Below are 15,565 nucleotides of genomic sequence, written 5' to 3' on the forward strand. Positions count from 1 at the left end.
CATTTGCTTTTAACAAGCAAGATAAACCCTCTACAATAATCCAAAAAAGATAGGAAAATCGGATCTCCTTGTCAAATACCTTTGGAAGGTTTAAACTCCTCAAGTTTGGCCCCATTCAACATGACAAAGAAAGAAACCGAATAGACGAACCTCATAATAGCTTATATAAACCGAGGGCTAAAACCGAACATCAACATCACAACCTTTAGATAAGACCACTCCAAGCGATCATATGCCTTCATAATATTAAGTTTCAATGCACAATGCCGATTTCTTTTATTTCTCTTTGTCTTCATAAAATGCAGAAATTTGTATGCCAAGATGATATTATCCGCGATTAGCCATCCAAGTACAAAAGCAGATTGCTCCTCGAAGATGACCGTGGAAGAATAAGCTTAAGCCGGTTCGTAAAGACCTTTGACGCGATTTTCACATTGCAAAGACATATCGACTAAAACTGCACCAAATTTCTTGGACTTGCTACCTTAGGAATCAATACAATGAATGTATTGTTTAACTCCTCCACTGAATCTTCTCCTCTGAGACAATACATGTAACCTCGTCCCGCGTAAATTCCAATGTTTTTTTTTTTGAAAAAAAGTGGGTTGGAAAACAATGAGGCCGGGTGCCTTTGTTGGAAACATTTGAAACAAAGCCTCCTTAACTTTTTATGTTGTATATGAAGCTTTCATTCATTCTCCCATTCACCTTGACCAGGATATGAGACAACACCCCTCTATTCCAATAGTGCTTTCTGAATTATATAAGTTATCATAGAATTGTGTGGTCATAGCTGCCAATTCCTCCTCATTATCACATGTAGTACCATCCTCTCGGGTAAGCTCTACATTTTTTTTTTGCTTTCCTTACACTAGATTTTTTTCTGAATTTTTTTGTGTTGTAATCCCCCTTTGTGAGCCACTGAATTCCCCCCTTTGCTTCTATGTTACTTCTCCCCTATAACATAATTCAACAATCCTCTTCTCTACCGCCTTCTCCTCATTCCTTGGTCCAACTCGGAGTGGGTTTTCTCTCAACTGACCCAACTGATGGCACAACAACCACAACTCTTTTCGAATAGAACGAAAACATGTTCGAATCTCGTGAGGTAAGAGCCTGTGCAACCTTTCCCAACTTGGACGCGAGATCATGAATCGTACCACACTCCGGTGTTTCATTCCCCGTTTCTTCAACCAGGGCCCCATATGACTCATGGGTTTCCCACATTATTTCGTAATGGAAAATCATATCTTTCGGTGCTCTCCTCGGATCGGATTCCATTTCATTCATCAACACGTCAGGGCTGGGGTTTGGGCTTGGCGGCATACTTGGCCTCGTTGGCGGAGGTTCAAAATGATTCACCAACATCCCTACTAAAGCACCAGGTACTGGAAGCACCATAGTTCCTGGTAGCTCATCACTAGACCATCTCTTTTCGTTGCCATCACCACCCATCATCTCAGCATCCTCCATAGCCTGGCTCTTTCCTCTACTCAATAGTGATGACTCCTCTCCCGGGCCATCATCAACATAATTCGCATCCGACCACGAACGACCACATACTCTTCCTCTGTCAGAGCGACCCAAGCGACCCACATCTCTTGCCAATCCACCGTCGCCGCGCCCTCTACTTGACTACTTCTAAAGCTTGCATTAGCCAGCAACCAAGGGCCATAAGTTCTATGCTTTTTAGCATGGATCCCATCACTGTGTTCCTTGTAAACATGGCCCAACAGACCACACGGTTTGCACCATTGGGGAATGCGCTCATAGCAGACAATGAAAATGTACCTTCTTCCACCTGTCGACGCAGACATCACTATCTTCAAAGGCTCCCGCACACCTATCTGTACACGAACACGACATAAGTTACCCCAAAAAATACATTGAATCACCTTCCACAACTTCATACTTCTCCACCTCCCTTGCCATGTTATTCGCCATCGGGCTATATATGCCTCTGAAAGATCATGGATCTATATCCACACGGGAATCAAATTTAACTTGATCAGCTAGGATTTCGTGAATCCATATATGATTCAGTACAAACTAGGACATTTCAAAAGTTCCGTGGACCACCTTCAATTACTTTCTCCCAATCCCCAAGGCAAAAAAATTACAGCACATACAAATTACTTTCAATGGCCCTAAACTTCACGCCTTGAGCCAGACCCCAAGCCGATCTCATATTGGCGAAGAACCAATTTTGGCTATACTTAGTCTCCGTATGAACCCAAGCCACTACAAGCCACTTCGGGATATCCTCCACGGACGAACGTTCCTCCTTGAAAACCACATCGTCTAGATCATCGTCACATATGTCAAGTTGATTCATCAGCTTCTCTAGATCACCATCATCCTTCAAACCCGAACCAGACACTCCATCAACCATGATGACCAAAACCTAAACCCTAGGTAAGGTGGAACCCGCCACCGGTCAAAACCCCTAGGAAGCCAAGTCCGGGCATCAGACTAGGTCTGCCCCATGATCATCCCAAACACGCACATGGGAGGATCGATCATCGGTGGCAGGGAATGGAAAACTCACAGTCGAGGTGATATCGACGAGAGAAACAAAACCCTAAGGGCTTGTTCGGTTTCATCTAAATTGAGGGGGATTGCGGTGTATTGAAGTGGTTTAAATCCCCAACACGTCAAAATACCTCTCAAAACACTCCAATCCACTCCAATCCACTTGTCTAGGGGATTAATCGAACAAGGCCCAAAGGGAAAGGTCACTTGGTTTTCAGTGGTGTTCATTTGGTAGGTGGACAACCCACTACAATCCACCGCAGCAGGCCGCAGTTAGCGAAGCCCAGTCTTGACTAGCCGCAATTATACCTGGCCATGGGCAGCCCGGCCTGGTCGGCCCGGCCCAAAATTCCCGGGCCAAGCCCGACCCGACCATGCCTCGAGGCCGGGCCTGGGCCTGATTTGGCCCAATGGTCAGAATGGGCCGAGCCTAGGCCTTGATTTGTGCGATTTAGTGAAGCGGCCCGGCCCGAGGCCCAATGCCTGACATGCTTTCTATGTGATGGGCTGGGCCTGGGCCTATTTTTTGCCCCGATGGTCAGGCCTGGGCCAGGCCTGGGCCGAGATTTTCCGTGTTGGGCTTTGGTCGGCCCGGCCCGAAAAATGCTAAGGTATAGCCGCAGTACAAGAGATCCGGGCCTTGTCTCGCCCACTGGCCGCTCACCAAACGCAGTCACTCAGATGCGGGCCCACGGTCCTACCGAGTCATGCGTAGGGGTAAAGGCGAAGCATCAAAAAAAAAAAAAAACAGAGAAGAACGAAGGCTCAGGTCGCTGTACTGCTCCCCCACATCAGGACTCAGGAGCAGCAGAGCAACCATCCGACGAGAGCGACGGACGGACGGACGGACGGAGCTGCTCCTTCGCAATGGCGGCGAGATCTCCGCGCCGCTGAACATCCCACCATCATCCGTACGGTTGTCCCTCTGCTAGGTGAGCTCGCCCGCTCGCCCTCCTCGCAAATTTCGTTAGAACCCGGATCTCCTAGAGGAAATGCGTAATTCATGACAAGGTTCTTGGTAATTGAAGCCAGCTCGGCAGAGAGCTCGGCGCCGGCGGGTGCGGCGGGGGACGAGGACTAGTGCCAGGCGGGGCAAGACCGGCAGTTGCTCCCTAAGCAGGAGATGGCGCACGTCTCGTTCAAATCCAAGGAAGTGGACAGCGTGCCGCGGTGGTCGGAGTACCTGGCCGCCGAGGAGTCGCCTCCCTCGGCGTCAGCGAGCTGGCGGGCCACGAGCGTCGACGGGCCCGCGAGCGGCGGGCCGAGGCATCTGCAGATGGAGCCGGTGGTGCAGCTCTCCAAGGTCGCCGAGGGCTTGCTGGCCAAGATGTACAGGCTCAACAGCGTCCTGGACTACCCAGATCCCAACACGCACACCTTCTCGGACGCGTTCTGGAAGGCCGGCGTCATGCCGAACTTCCCCAAAATCTGCACCACCTTGTCCAAGAAGTTCCCGGAGCATCCCAACAAGCTGCAGCTTGAAAAGGTGAGCATTTTAATCGCCCGGATGTGTCATTCGACCTGGAATTTTGCTTAATGTTATGTTATGGCATTCTGCTTTGCAGGTAGACAAGTTTGCGCTCGATGCTTTGAATGAGAACGCGGAAGGTTACATGCGGAACCTGGAGCAATGGGTCATGGTATGTGCCTACTACCAGCTTTACCAATTAAATTGTACATGCATGGTAAAAATGTTTTCTTCTGCTGGCTAATCAATTAAATGCTGCAACCCGGTAGGATAAATTTTGCTTTATATACATGACCTAAGTCACATATATGTTATAGTAGCATACAGCCGTCTCCTTTATCCAAATGGCGGGCTCTCGCGAAATATTTTCCAAATATGTATTAGTCAGAGGTGATATGGATGTTGCCCCTCTGGAGTGTTTTTTTGGTACCATAACTATGTCCTTCAATCAATAAAGCTATGCTGACGATTTCCAAAGGCTTGTAATATACTGGCCAAACTTTTGTCGTTCTGTGACTGGAATGAAGCATTATACTGAACTTTTCAACTGTTCTATTTCAGTACAATGTGTCTAGGGGAAATTACTCTTTAGTATACTACACTTCTACATTGAACAAAAGGCATACACATGTGCATTGTACTTCTGTTGTTATTTCCACATTTGACTAATTTTCTTTTCATTTTCACTTCACTAGTTGCTTCTTGATTTGCTGGAATTTCGTGAACAAGTTCTGCGACTAATTTTGGATCTGAGTAGCACGGTCATAACCTTGCTGGTGAGGAAATAGTCTTGTCTGAAGTAACATCCGATCGTTTATTCATCCGTAAATAACGGCATTTCCACTATTTTTCACAGCCACATCAGAACTCTCTGATTCTTCATGCTTTTATGGATCTAATTTGCTCATTTGTGCGAGTCAACCTTTTCTCCGACAAGGTAATTCAAACCTTCATCCTGTCCTTGACTGAAATATGTAACCGCTCCGTACACATTTCTTTTATACTAACATAATGCTGCCTGGTGTTCTAATTGACAGATTCCAAGAAAGATGATCCTCCAGGTTTACAACATCTTGCACATCATGCTTAAGGGTGGACGTGATTGGGAGTTTTATCATCGGTAAGGTGGTAAGGGTACTAAAAGTTGTAGTAAATACAAGTGCTCACCACCTTTCAAAACTTTTTCTTGTATTATGGCATTTTTTTTTTGTTCTAGTTGGCTTAACAAATTTATTTGTTTCAGCTGCTAATATTGTAGTATCACATGCATAACATATATATTAATTGCTTAAACAATTTACGCTTACATACTGAACATATATATTAATTGCTTAAACAATGTATATGAGAATTGATTACTTCCCAAAGTAAAAAAAAGTAAAAACTAACATGTTGGCAATCAATATAGGATTCATAATTTGAATTCCAGAATGTACTGCCTTTTCAGAGCAGAATTGCTGGCACTTCTGTAGCTTATCCACAAATATACACACATGAATCTGTTTTACGAAATTTAAATATCATTAGCGGTGCTTGTTTTAACATATTAATCTTATGATTGTTAGGAATACAACTTATGCACTTGCAATTGAAGTTGAAATGGATCTCAGCGATATCTATTGTTGGGTCGATAGCTTCACAAATTTTATCAAACTAAGCGAAAAAATTCCTGTTATGTAACTCCTTTTTACTCACATCTTCTTAAATTCTAAATATGTTATTGTGTGCAGGTTGGTTCAGTTTGTAGATTCTTACGATCCACCTGTGAAGGGATTGCACGAGGATCTCAATTTTGTGAGCCCACGTATTGGCGAGGTGATACCATCTGCTTGTACCATTCCAATAGTAATAACTAGGAAGTGAAGCTTCATGAGTTACTGTGAAGTGTTCTCCCTAAGTTATTAGCCCTGCAAGTCTCCTTCCTCTGTCACTCAAGGCTATGAGTCCATGATTTTGGAAAGCATTGTAGAAACTGTTCTTAGAGTCACAGTCAGGATTGTCTAGAACATATTTGTAATGCTAATTATTTTGATCTATAATCTGTTCTGTTTGGTTGGGCTCTTCTGTGATCTATTCATGTTAACCATCATTCTTTATGCCGCATGTGTTTCATGTGATTCCATATCTCTTTTGCTATGTACTTTTATTTCATAGGCATTACTTTTTGTTCACCCTTTTACTTTCACTATGTGTTTTTCTACTCTCAGGTTCTAGAGGCTGTTGGCCCGATTATCTTTCTTTCAACTGATACCAAGAAGTTAAGAAATGAAGGGTTCCTCAGTCCATTTCATCCGCGGTATCCTGACATCCTTACAAACTCTGCTCATCCCATGGTTAGTTCTTTCGTTGACACTGACTAGAGATGAATCGTGTACTTTTCTTTTTTGGCCGAGTGCCATCATGTAAGAGTATTTAAATCTGAGTGTTAACATCTTCCCAGAGGGCCCAAGATCTGGCTAATGTGACATCATATCGTGAATGGGTTCTTCTTGGATATCTTGTTTGTCCTGATGAACTACTTCGGGTGACCAGCATAGATGTCGCAATGGTACATGCTCTTTTTTTTGTTTTGTTTTGTTATTTGCTGTGCTTGACACATGCAAACTCTATAGTTGATATGTCGTTTCATGGTTTTCCGTCTGTACACTCATGCTGGAACATACCTCGTCATGTTTTTCTAGAGAACTTTATCATTGTACTACTTATGTTGTATCCTGTTATCCTGTAATTCATTTAATTTTTGTGTTCTTCAGGTTGTTCTTAAAGAGAACTTAGTACTCCCTCTGTTCAGAGATGAGGTGAAATCAAAATTCATGTGATGCTACTGTTAGTTTTTGTTGTTTGCTATACTAATTTGACCTTTCATTTGTTTATGTAGTACATCTTACTTCATGAGAACTATCAACATTATGTCCTTCCAAAAGTTTTAGAATCGAAGAGAATGGCCAAATCTGGACGTACTAAACAAAAGGAATCTGATATGGAATACAATATTGCAAAACAAGTTGAGAAGATGTTAACGTATGTCTCTTCACAACCTCATCTCCCCTACTTTGTCCTATGCTCTGAGATAGCTTGAAACAGAAATGATTTGGCCTTTTCGGTGAATTTGAGCCATTTACCTTCAATAATTTACTGAAAGCTGTGTACATATTCCTGTCATTTCCGCTTGCCACAAATTCTGAGATTCTCTCTGCATAAGAGGTGAAATGTTTCTGGTGGTGTTGTCTTGACCTGCATCCGCATGGGATTTAGTTACTAAGTAAAGGTTTCCTCCTCGTGCCTATCATTTCCTTTTACGTCACACCTATTTATGTGTTGTGTTGACTTACTGCAGGGAAGTGCATGAGCAAGCATTGGTGGCATGTGATGCCATACATCATGAAAGGAGAATTCTTCTTAAACAGGAAGTTGGAAGGATGGTATTATTTTTCACAGATCAACCTAGCCTCCTGGCGCCCAATATTCAGGTTTGGTACCAATATCTCTATAGTAATATATAAGCTTGCAAAGGATTTTTTTTTCTGATATTAACATTTGAATGATGTCTTGACGATATCTGTATATATTAGTCTCTTCGTGTGTTAACGCTTATGTGTCTTGGTGACTAAGAGCAGCAAAAAGTTATCATGAAAGCCATACGAGAATTATCTATATTTATAAGTAATTTAGTTTATCAATAAAGGGGCTGTATAAAAATTGAGCTAAATTTGGGTCAGTTGTCTGTAGTATCTCATGATGCCAAAATTCTTGCAGATGGTGTTTTCTGCTCTTGCTTTGGCACAATGTGAGGTGGTTTGGTACTTCCAACATGTAGGGATTGCGTCATCAAAATCTACTCGAGGGAGAACTGTTGACATTGTTAGTAATTTCGTTCATTTTGTCTTGGAGATCTTAATCTTTGTGTCTTTCATTTCTAACTTTGTCATCAAAACTTCCAGGATGCAACTGACCCAACCATTGGCTTCATCTTAGATGGAATGGGCAAACTTTGTTGCCTGGTCCGTAAATATATAGCAGGTTCTTGTCTTCTTCTATGCTATGTGCTGTAGGGAAATCATGCATGATTATTTATCTTACGAATGTTATATCAGAAGAACCCAACATTTATGCACCTTCTTGTACATAATATCTTAAACATATTTGTTAGGGTTCATTCTTGGTCAAATAATGCTTGCGAGCTTCGTTTCTTAGAGCCTCTCGTATCTTACATAATTTGCTTGGAGACTTTTTGTGTCATAGTATGCTTAACTATTTTCCTTTCTATTCCTTTTTCCGAAACCCTAATTTTGATACGATTTTTCCATAAGTAGTTGCAGCAAGATATTCCTAGATTTCTCTGCCAATTCATATTTTTAGGTTGCGAGTCTATTTTGGCTGCTTTTAGGATTCTCTGTTGAGAAAAAACCATGACTTCTCTTAGAGTTGCAAACGGAATCTTGGATGTATTTGGACAATACCATGTTTCTAATATTTAATATCTCCCTCAACTGTTGTGGAAAGTGCCGTTCTAATCTGTTGGTTAAGCAAACGAAAATATCCTTTGCTACGGGCTGTTATTTCATCTAGAAATTTAAGGAGCTGTCTGTGTTGAAATCTTGCATTTAATACTAGTAAGTGGTGACAATAATTGGATAATGGAATTTCATATACGCCCTCAAGAAAGTTATGAATTTCAACGTTTGGAAGTTGTTCCTTGTTACTGTTGTAAATTCAGTTACTGTTGGACAATAAAGAATATTGCATAAATATATATGGTAAATTAATGATATAAGACAGTGATCCTTACCACATTCTTTAATATGTTCTCTTTGCAGCTATAAAAGGTTATGCATTATCATACTTATCATCTTGTGCTGGAAGAATACGGTTCTTACTTGGTACCCCAGGCATGGTTGCTCTTGATTTAGATGCTACACTGAAGGGCCTGTTCCAGCAAGTTCTCCATTGTCTGGAGAACATTCCAAAGACTCAAGGGGAGAATGTCCCTGCTATTACTTGTGACTTAACTGTAAGTATCTCCCTGAGATTATTTTGTGAATTAAAGTCGGTCACATGTGCTAACTCTACCAATATTTACCTTGTATAACTGATGGACACACGTACACAGACATGCAGGTGCGCACTTGCGCACCAGCACAATTTTATGTTAGAACCAAGTTAGTGTTGTGTTTCTAGTTTTTCGTAAGTTGCAGAGCAAATAACCAACTTACTGTATAATCAGGATCTTTCAGTGTCTTAACAAATTCTCCAGTTTTTTGTCACATCTTGTTGCTACAGTCCTTTATGTAGTTCAAGGTTTTTCTAGACTCTGTAACCCAAAGCATTGGACTCTGTAGTTCAAGGTTTTCACTTCAACATATACAATGACAGGGACAATTTTCTTAGAGTACTATTGCTGGGATCTACACATAAAAAGAGCTCGCTTGCTTGTCTTTAAATTTAGTTTTTCTCCTTTGTGGGTGATAAGTTTTTCCATTATTTATTTGTTAACGATGTCATCATTTTAATCATGTTATCCTAGCCGAGTACATTCTGATCCTTGTATTGTAATAAATGGCGAACGTAAACACCATTACTCACTGCTTATTGTAACTTGTACATGCAAAGGATTGAAGTATGCAAGAAAAACCATGGCAATGCTTTCGTCGTGGTTCCTTTGATGCACGGTTTCATAACCGTAACACTGAGCATTCAAGAAAGTAATAACTGAAAATATCAGTACTTGTGATTTTGACAAGGAAACCAATGCACTAACTGTATACGTACACATGCTAGATATTTCATAGAGTTTACATTTAGGATTTGCTAAACCTGTTAATCTAACGGCACAGGATTTACGGAAGCACTGGCTATCCATTTTGATGATTGTCACATCTTCACGATCCTCTATAAATATAAGGCACTTGGAGAAGGCTACTGTGTCTACTGGGAAGGAGGGCCTGGTCTCAGAAGGCAATGCTGCATACAGTTGGTCTAGGTGATCGACAGTTACTGATTTGAATTGAATAGTTCAATTTCCTGACACACATGATGCAGTTTTTTCTTAGCTTGTAACTTCGAAATTAGCAATAGTATTCACCGGAATTGCAATAAACTATCTGAATTTCTTGCACCATTTAATAATCAGGGCAAGCTAATGCTAATCCACATAATATGATCATAGCTAGTTTCTCGTAACATGTACCCGTCTTAATGTTGCTCTGGCACTAATCTTAGGGTAAATTGTGTCGTTGCTTCCATAAATAATGTGGATCCTGAGATCTAAGTTCTTCTAGAAGTCTGTATCTCACCAGAATTAAATTGCCTTACAGATGCGTCGATGAACTTGAGAGCCAACTTTCCAAACATGGAAGTCTTAAAAAACTGTACTTTTATCATCAGCATCTTACAACTGTAAGTGTAAAATTTGTTTATATTTTCTATTTATTAACAATATTTTCTTTTTTATTTCCTTTCAAGTAACTAGACTTTTCTTGGTGTTAGCTAGTTGATTATTTTCTGGAATCTTGCAGGTCTTCAGAAACACAATGTTTGGTCCAGAAGGCCGTCCACAACATTGTTGCGCGTGGCTCGGAGCAGCTTGCAGTTTTCCAGAATGTGCTTCTGCAATTATTCCTGAAGAGGTTAGTATTTCAACTCACTATGTCACTTTGTTCATTATTATGCTGCTTATTGCAATGTGAAGATGTGCTTTTGCAAAATGGCCAGCTACAACGAATACTGAAAGGAGAAGGCAATGCATATTGGTTGATCTTTTCTTGAACATGGACCTTTAATAGTACTCCCTCCGATCCATTTGAAAACAGAAAACTGTAATGGAGGTGGACAGCAGTAATTGTATACATGAGAATTAAAATCTTTCTATAAATACCGTTCAACTATGATGTTAATAAATGTTAATATTCCTGCACTATATATCAACCACACCTCTCTATATTGACTACTGCATTAACACAGGTTAACAAGATCGGCAGAGATTCTATCTCATACGTCGAATCCCTTATCGAGTCTATCATGGGTGGACTGGAGGGTTTGATAAATATTCTTGATGCAGAGGGTGGGTTTGGCTCATTGGAGATGCAGGTAGAGAATTTCTGAGCTCATATTGATGTTTCAGCTATTTGTGGGCTGCGTACTTAATGCTCTCTCTTACAAACTCTTCAGCTTTCACCGGAGCAAGCAGCTCTACGATTGAATAATGCAACAAGAGTCAAAGCTGTTCCAGGCTTGTTAGCACCAGGGAATGAGAGCTATCCTGATAATAGTTCATCAGTTAAGATGTCAGTCACTTTGCTACTTCCCATTATTATTTAAATATATATTGGGTTCCCATAACTTTAATTGTGAATGTACAAAAATAGGCTCGAAGCTGCTATGCAAAGGCTGACAAGTCTATGTTCTGTGCTGAATGACATGGAGCCTATTTGTGTTCTCAACCATGTTTTTGTTCTCCGGGAGGTTTGTAGTTTATGCTCCTCTATTTTTGGATCCTCTTTTGCTATTCCACTGTACATTTGTGAACTATCACTTCTTTTTATATTATAAGGATATAAGGACTTCTTTGAGTTACCTCTTTTCATGGTTGAAATGAAGAGAATTTTGAGGTTACAGTCTATTTACTTCACCTTAGATTGGCACTGTAGATGTTTTACGGTATGTGGTAATGGTAACAGATGATTGTACATGACTATGAAGCTATTAACCTTTTTGTTGTTGTGAACATACCTGGGATATTATTATTCTCCTGTAACATAATATTTGTAAAAAATGAACAAATAACTGCACAATACAAATAACTTATTCTGGAAGGTCAGTCCACTTTTTTGTCTTAATGTTTATCTTTGTTTCCAGAAATTATTACTTATGTTATTTGTTTCTGACAGTAAGTATGTAAGTGTCCTTGTTTAACTTACTTTTTATACTTTTTTTTATTTCACAGTACATGAGAGACTGCATCATAGGAAATTTTAGGAGAAGGTTCCATAACATCATTCGAACTGATAACTGCCTTCAGCGACCATCAATCATTGAATCTCTCTTAAGAAGACACTTGAGCATCATCCATCTAGCAGAGCAGCATATCAGTATGGACCTTACTGAAGGTATACGGGAAGTGCTCCTAGCAGAGAGTTTTACTGGGTTGTTTTCAAACCTGCAAGTATTTGATAGACCAGTAGAGACAAATGGGGGAGGATCTGCCATAGAGATAATATGCAATTGGTACATTGAGAACATAGTACGGGATGCATCTCGCACTGGAGTTGTTTTTGATGCAACTCATAATTGCTTCAGGAGCTCACAGCCCATTGGTGGTGGATATTTAGCGGAATCATTTACAGATAAAAGAGAACTCAAAGCACTTGTTCGTCTTTTTGGTGGTTATGGAATTGATAGAATGGATAAGATGCTAAAGGAACATACTTCTGCTCTATTAAACTGCATCGATTCCGCACTGAGGTCGAACCGTGATGCGTTAGAAGGCCTGGCTGGAAGTGTAAATTCTGGTGATAGGATTGAAAGAGATGCAAATCTAAAGCAGATAATTGATATTGAAACTTTGGCTGACTTCTGTATCCAGGCAGGGCAGGCAATAACTTTTCGTGAGCTGTTGGTAGAGGCTGTCGGAGCGGTTCTCGAAGAGAAAGTACCTCTCATATATTCTCTACTCAAGGGATTGACTACGCAGTTGCCAGAAGAGGTACCTGATAAAAATGAGATCATTAGACTCAGAAGGGTTGCAAGCAGTGTTGGTGTTGGGGACAAACATGATGCTGAGTGGGTGCATTCTATTCTGGCAGAATATAATTCTGCTAATGATAATTCTTGGATCCTACTTCCATATCTTTGTTCTGCATTTATGGTGTCCAACATGTGGAGCAGTGCTGTTTATGATGTCAATACAGGTGGCTTCAGTAATAATTTGCACTGCCTAGCAAGGTAAGAAGTTGGTTCCTAATGGAGTAATGGTTAAGCATGACTCCAACAGGGTTATTTTTGCTGGAAATTATAATACGACACTATAATTAGCATGTACAACTCTAATTTTCTAAAGATTCTCATAGCGTACACACATTGTTGTGGCATGATAGAAGGCATACATGCTATTATTGATAATTCCAAGTTTCATATGACTCATCTGGTGTTTGTACAGGTGTATCAGTGCTGTGGTTGGAGGGAGTGAATATACCAGGATAGCAAAGGAACAACGAATGAATTCTCTTTCAAATGGTCATACAGATGAGCTGCAAGAGCCCGAATTACTGAGCCGTGCATCAGCTGAGTCAAATATTAAATCTGCTATGCAACTGTATGTAAAATTGTCTGCAGGGATTGTCCTGGACTCCTGGAATAACACTAGCAGGTAATATACTTGGTCTGTCCTTTTTGTTTCAAAGTTGTAAATGAATTTGTACTATACATCCAGTGGTACCTGTTCCTGCAGCACTTTGGCGCACATCATTTTGTTCGCTAGGAGTATAAAACTGCAAGTATTGGTGTCGAATCCTAGTCATGATAGACGGTGCACTAGATGCGACACCTATTCTAGGTGTAAAGCCAGACATGGCGTATTGTTTATTGTTTAGTGTTAGTATGCTGCCCAGCATGATAATGATACACTTCATATTTTAAAAAGTATATTCTAATTTTTAGTAGTCATTTATGCAAAAACTAAAATCAGCTGATATGTTACATACCATGTAGGCAGGTAAGACTATCGTTTCCAGTTTGCTTTGGAGGATAGAAATATTCCTGATTTCCTCGTAGCAATGCTATTTATTGACTGACAAACCAGATTTTTTCTGTGCTAATGGTTTTGCAGTCCGTGTTGGTTACATACAATGTGCTTTTGATGATCCTTGTCCCCCTTTTGATGATTTTATATGACCTTAATGCAGACCGCACATTGTTCCAAAGCTAATATTCCTCGATCAACTCTGTGAGCTGTCCCCGTACCTTCCAAGGAGCACCTTAGAAGCTCACATCCCTTACACCATTCTACGTTCGATCTATCACCAGCTGTACGGAGCTTCACAGATGGCTTCAGAACAAATGGACCCATCCCCAAGGCAGTCGCCTCTGATCTCTCTGGCGCACGCGTCCCCATCAGCGAGGCCCAGCCGTCCGGACACGACACCCAGGTCTCATACTTTTGAGTCAGGGTACCACAGCTCATCTGGCTCCCAGCACGATGGCGGCTACGAAGCGGATCGGAGAACCGGAGAGAGGCAGCTGCAAAGCATGAGGCGTTCCGGGCCGCTCGACTACGGCACGAGCAGGAAAGCAAAGTTCGTAGAGGGTTCAAGCTCTGGAAGCCATGGATCTAGCTCACTGCAGAGGTTTGCTGTGTCAAGATCTGGCCCTCTGTCCTACAAATAGCCTTTTTAGTTTTTCTTTTTTCTTTTTCACAGCACCACCATCGTCTGCGCTTGCCTTGAGAGAAATGCAAGCACTGTATTTAGTACTCTGAGATAATAGATCATGCTCGAGCAGATGTGCATTCTTTGTAGTTTGTTAACATCTTGAGAACACAGGAAGGTCTATTCTAGTTGTATGTAGTATGTACCTATAGTTTTCCTGTAACAAATGCAACCCCTCCTGTAATATTTGCTTGATATTCAGGCTCGGCCACACCGTTGGCAGAACTGGTCTGTGCAGGCTTGCGTGTGAAGTGTACTAGTAATAATAATGTTTGTTTAGTGTAATTGATTATATTACGATATGTGCCTTTTTTACATTTCTTTGATAGGTTTCTGTTACTATTGTTATACTCTATTATCCTTTGAGCCAGTGATATTTAATGGGTGACCTGAAGAATATCCTCGGTGATGTAGGCTCTTGTTCTGGCAATGTAAAGAAGTGATGTATGCATCCCTGTGCCCCCATTTTAATTTCCAATGATTCTCAATTTTGTATACCTAAGTTGAATTTCAAGTTTGAGAACCGTTGGACTTTGGAGTACTTTCGAAGAACAACTAATTCTTTCTGGAGATCTTGGGCCAATTGGCCTTCCCATGCCCGCACCTATAATCTTGCAGGAACTCTGAAAATATGGTGTAAGAATAAAAGAAGCGGCAGCTTGGTGACATTCATGCTCAGGTCAGAGACATCCAGATGCAACCGATTCAGGTACAAAACGTTGCTTTTGAAGATTCCTTAATTTCTTACCTGCAGACTGGGATGTCCATTGATCATTTGTAACGCCAAACTGTAAAAAAGCCTCGTAGGTGTGTGAAACTGTGACAAACTCTTGTATGCAATGAAAAGAAACGCATTGTCATTGCTTTTTCTTGAAAAAGATTCCTTAATTTCTTAGCATGAAGAAAATATGACTTACTGAATTTTGTAGGCAGATCAAAAAAACATTGCTCAGGGTTAATAGTCAATCTCTGAATTGTAGATGTTTCTGTAGCGCTCACGAATCACGATGTTCAGTTCTGTCCTGTGCCGCTGTGCGTGAGTGAGGCTATCTGAATTTCCGAAGAAAACAGAGAGGGGCATCCAGCACAAGCTCCACCTTCCCTGCTGCCATTGACTCCCGCTGGCGCAGATTCTCAGAGAATC

General features: G+C 41.1%; 1 protein-coding gene across 1 annotated transcript; it reads left to right on the forward strand.

Moving 5' to 3' along the window:
- The first annotated feature begins 3,639 nt into the window (after positions 1-3,639).
- Positions 3,640-14,715, forward strand: LOC124697897 (probable protein NAP1). The gene is made up of 23 exons (XM_047230457.1): positions 3,640-4,018; positions 4,098-4,172; positions 4,696-4,776; positions 4,857-4,937; positions 5,038-5,120; positions 5,731-5,815; positions 6,208-6,333; positions 6,441-6,548; positions 6,754-6,798; positions 6,879-7,021; positions 7,338-7,470; positions 7,757-7,861; positions 7,942-8,020; positions 8,818-9,011; positions 9,835-9,980; positions 10,315-10,396; positions 10,516-10,626; positions 10,961-11,086; positions 11,168-11,283; positions 11,365-11,461; positions 11,943-12,940; positions 13,155-13,364; positions 13,900-14,715. The coding sequence occupies exons 1-23, from the start codon at positions 3,656-3,658 to the stop codon at positions 14,378-14,380; spliced, it is 4,068 nt and encodes a 1,355-aa protein (XP_047086413.1). The 5' UTR covers positions 3,640-3,655; the 3' UTR covers positions 14,381-14,715.
- Positions 14,716-15,565: the final 850 nt, after the last annotated feature.

This window comes from Lolium rigidum, chromosome 1, assembly GCF_022539505.1.
Source record: "Lolium rigidum isolate FL_2022 chromosome 1, APGP_CSIRO_Lrig_0.1, whole genome shotgun sequence".
NCBI classification, from domain to species: Eukaryota; Viridiplantae; Streptophyta; class Magnoliopsida; order Poales; family Poaceae; genus Lolium; species Lolium rigidum.

Coding starts and splice junctions, on each gene's coding strand:
- LOC124697897 (XM_047230457.1), top strand. CDS start 3,656: ATGGCGCACGTCTCGTTCAAATCCAAGGAAGTGGACAGCGTGCCGCGG. Junction 11,087..11,167: donor TTGGCTCATTGGAGATGCAG/GTAGAGAATTTC, acceptor CAAACTCTTCAG/CTTTCACCGGAGCAAGCAGC. Junction 13,365..13,899: donor TCCTGGAATAACACTAGCAG/GTAATATACTTG, acceptor ACCTTAATGCAG/ACCGCACATTGTTCCAAAGC.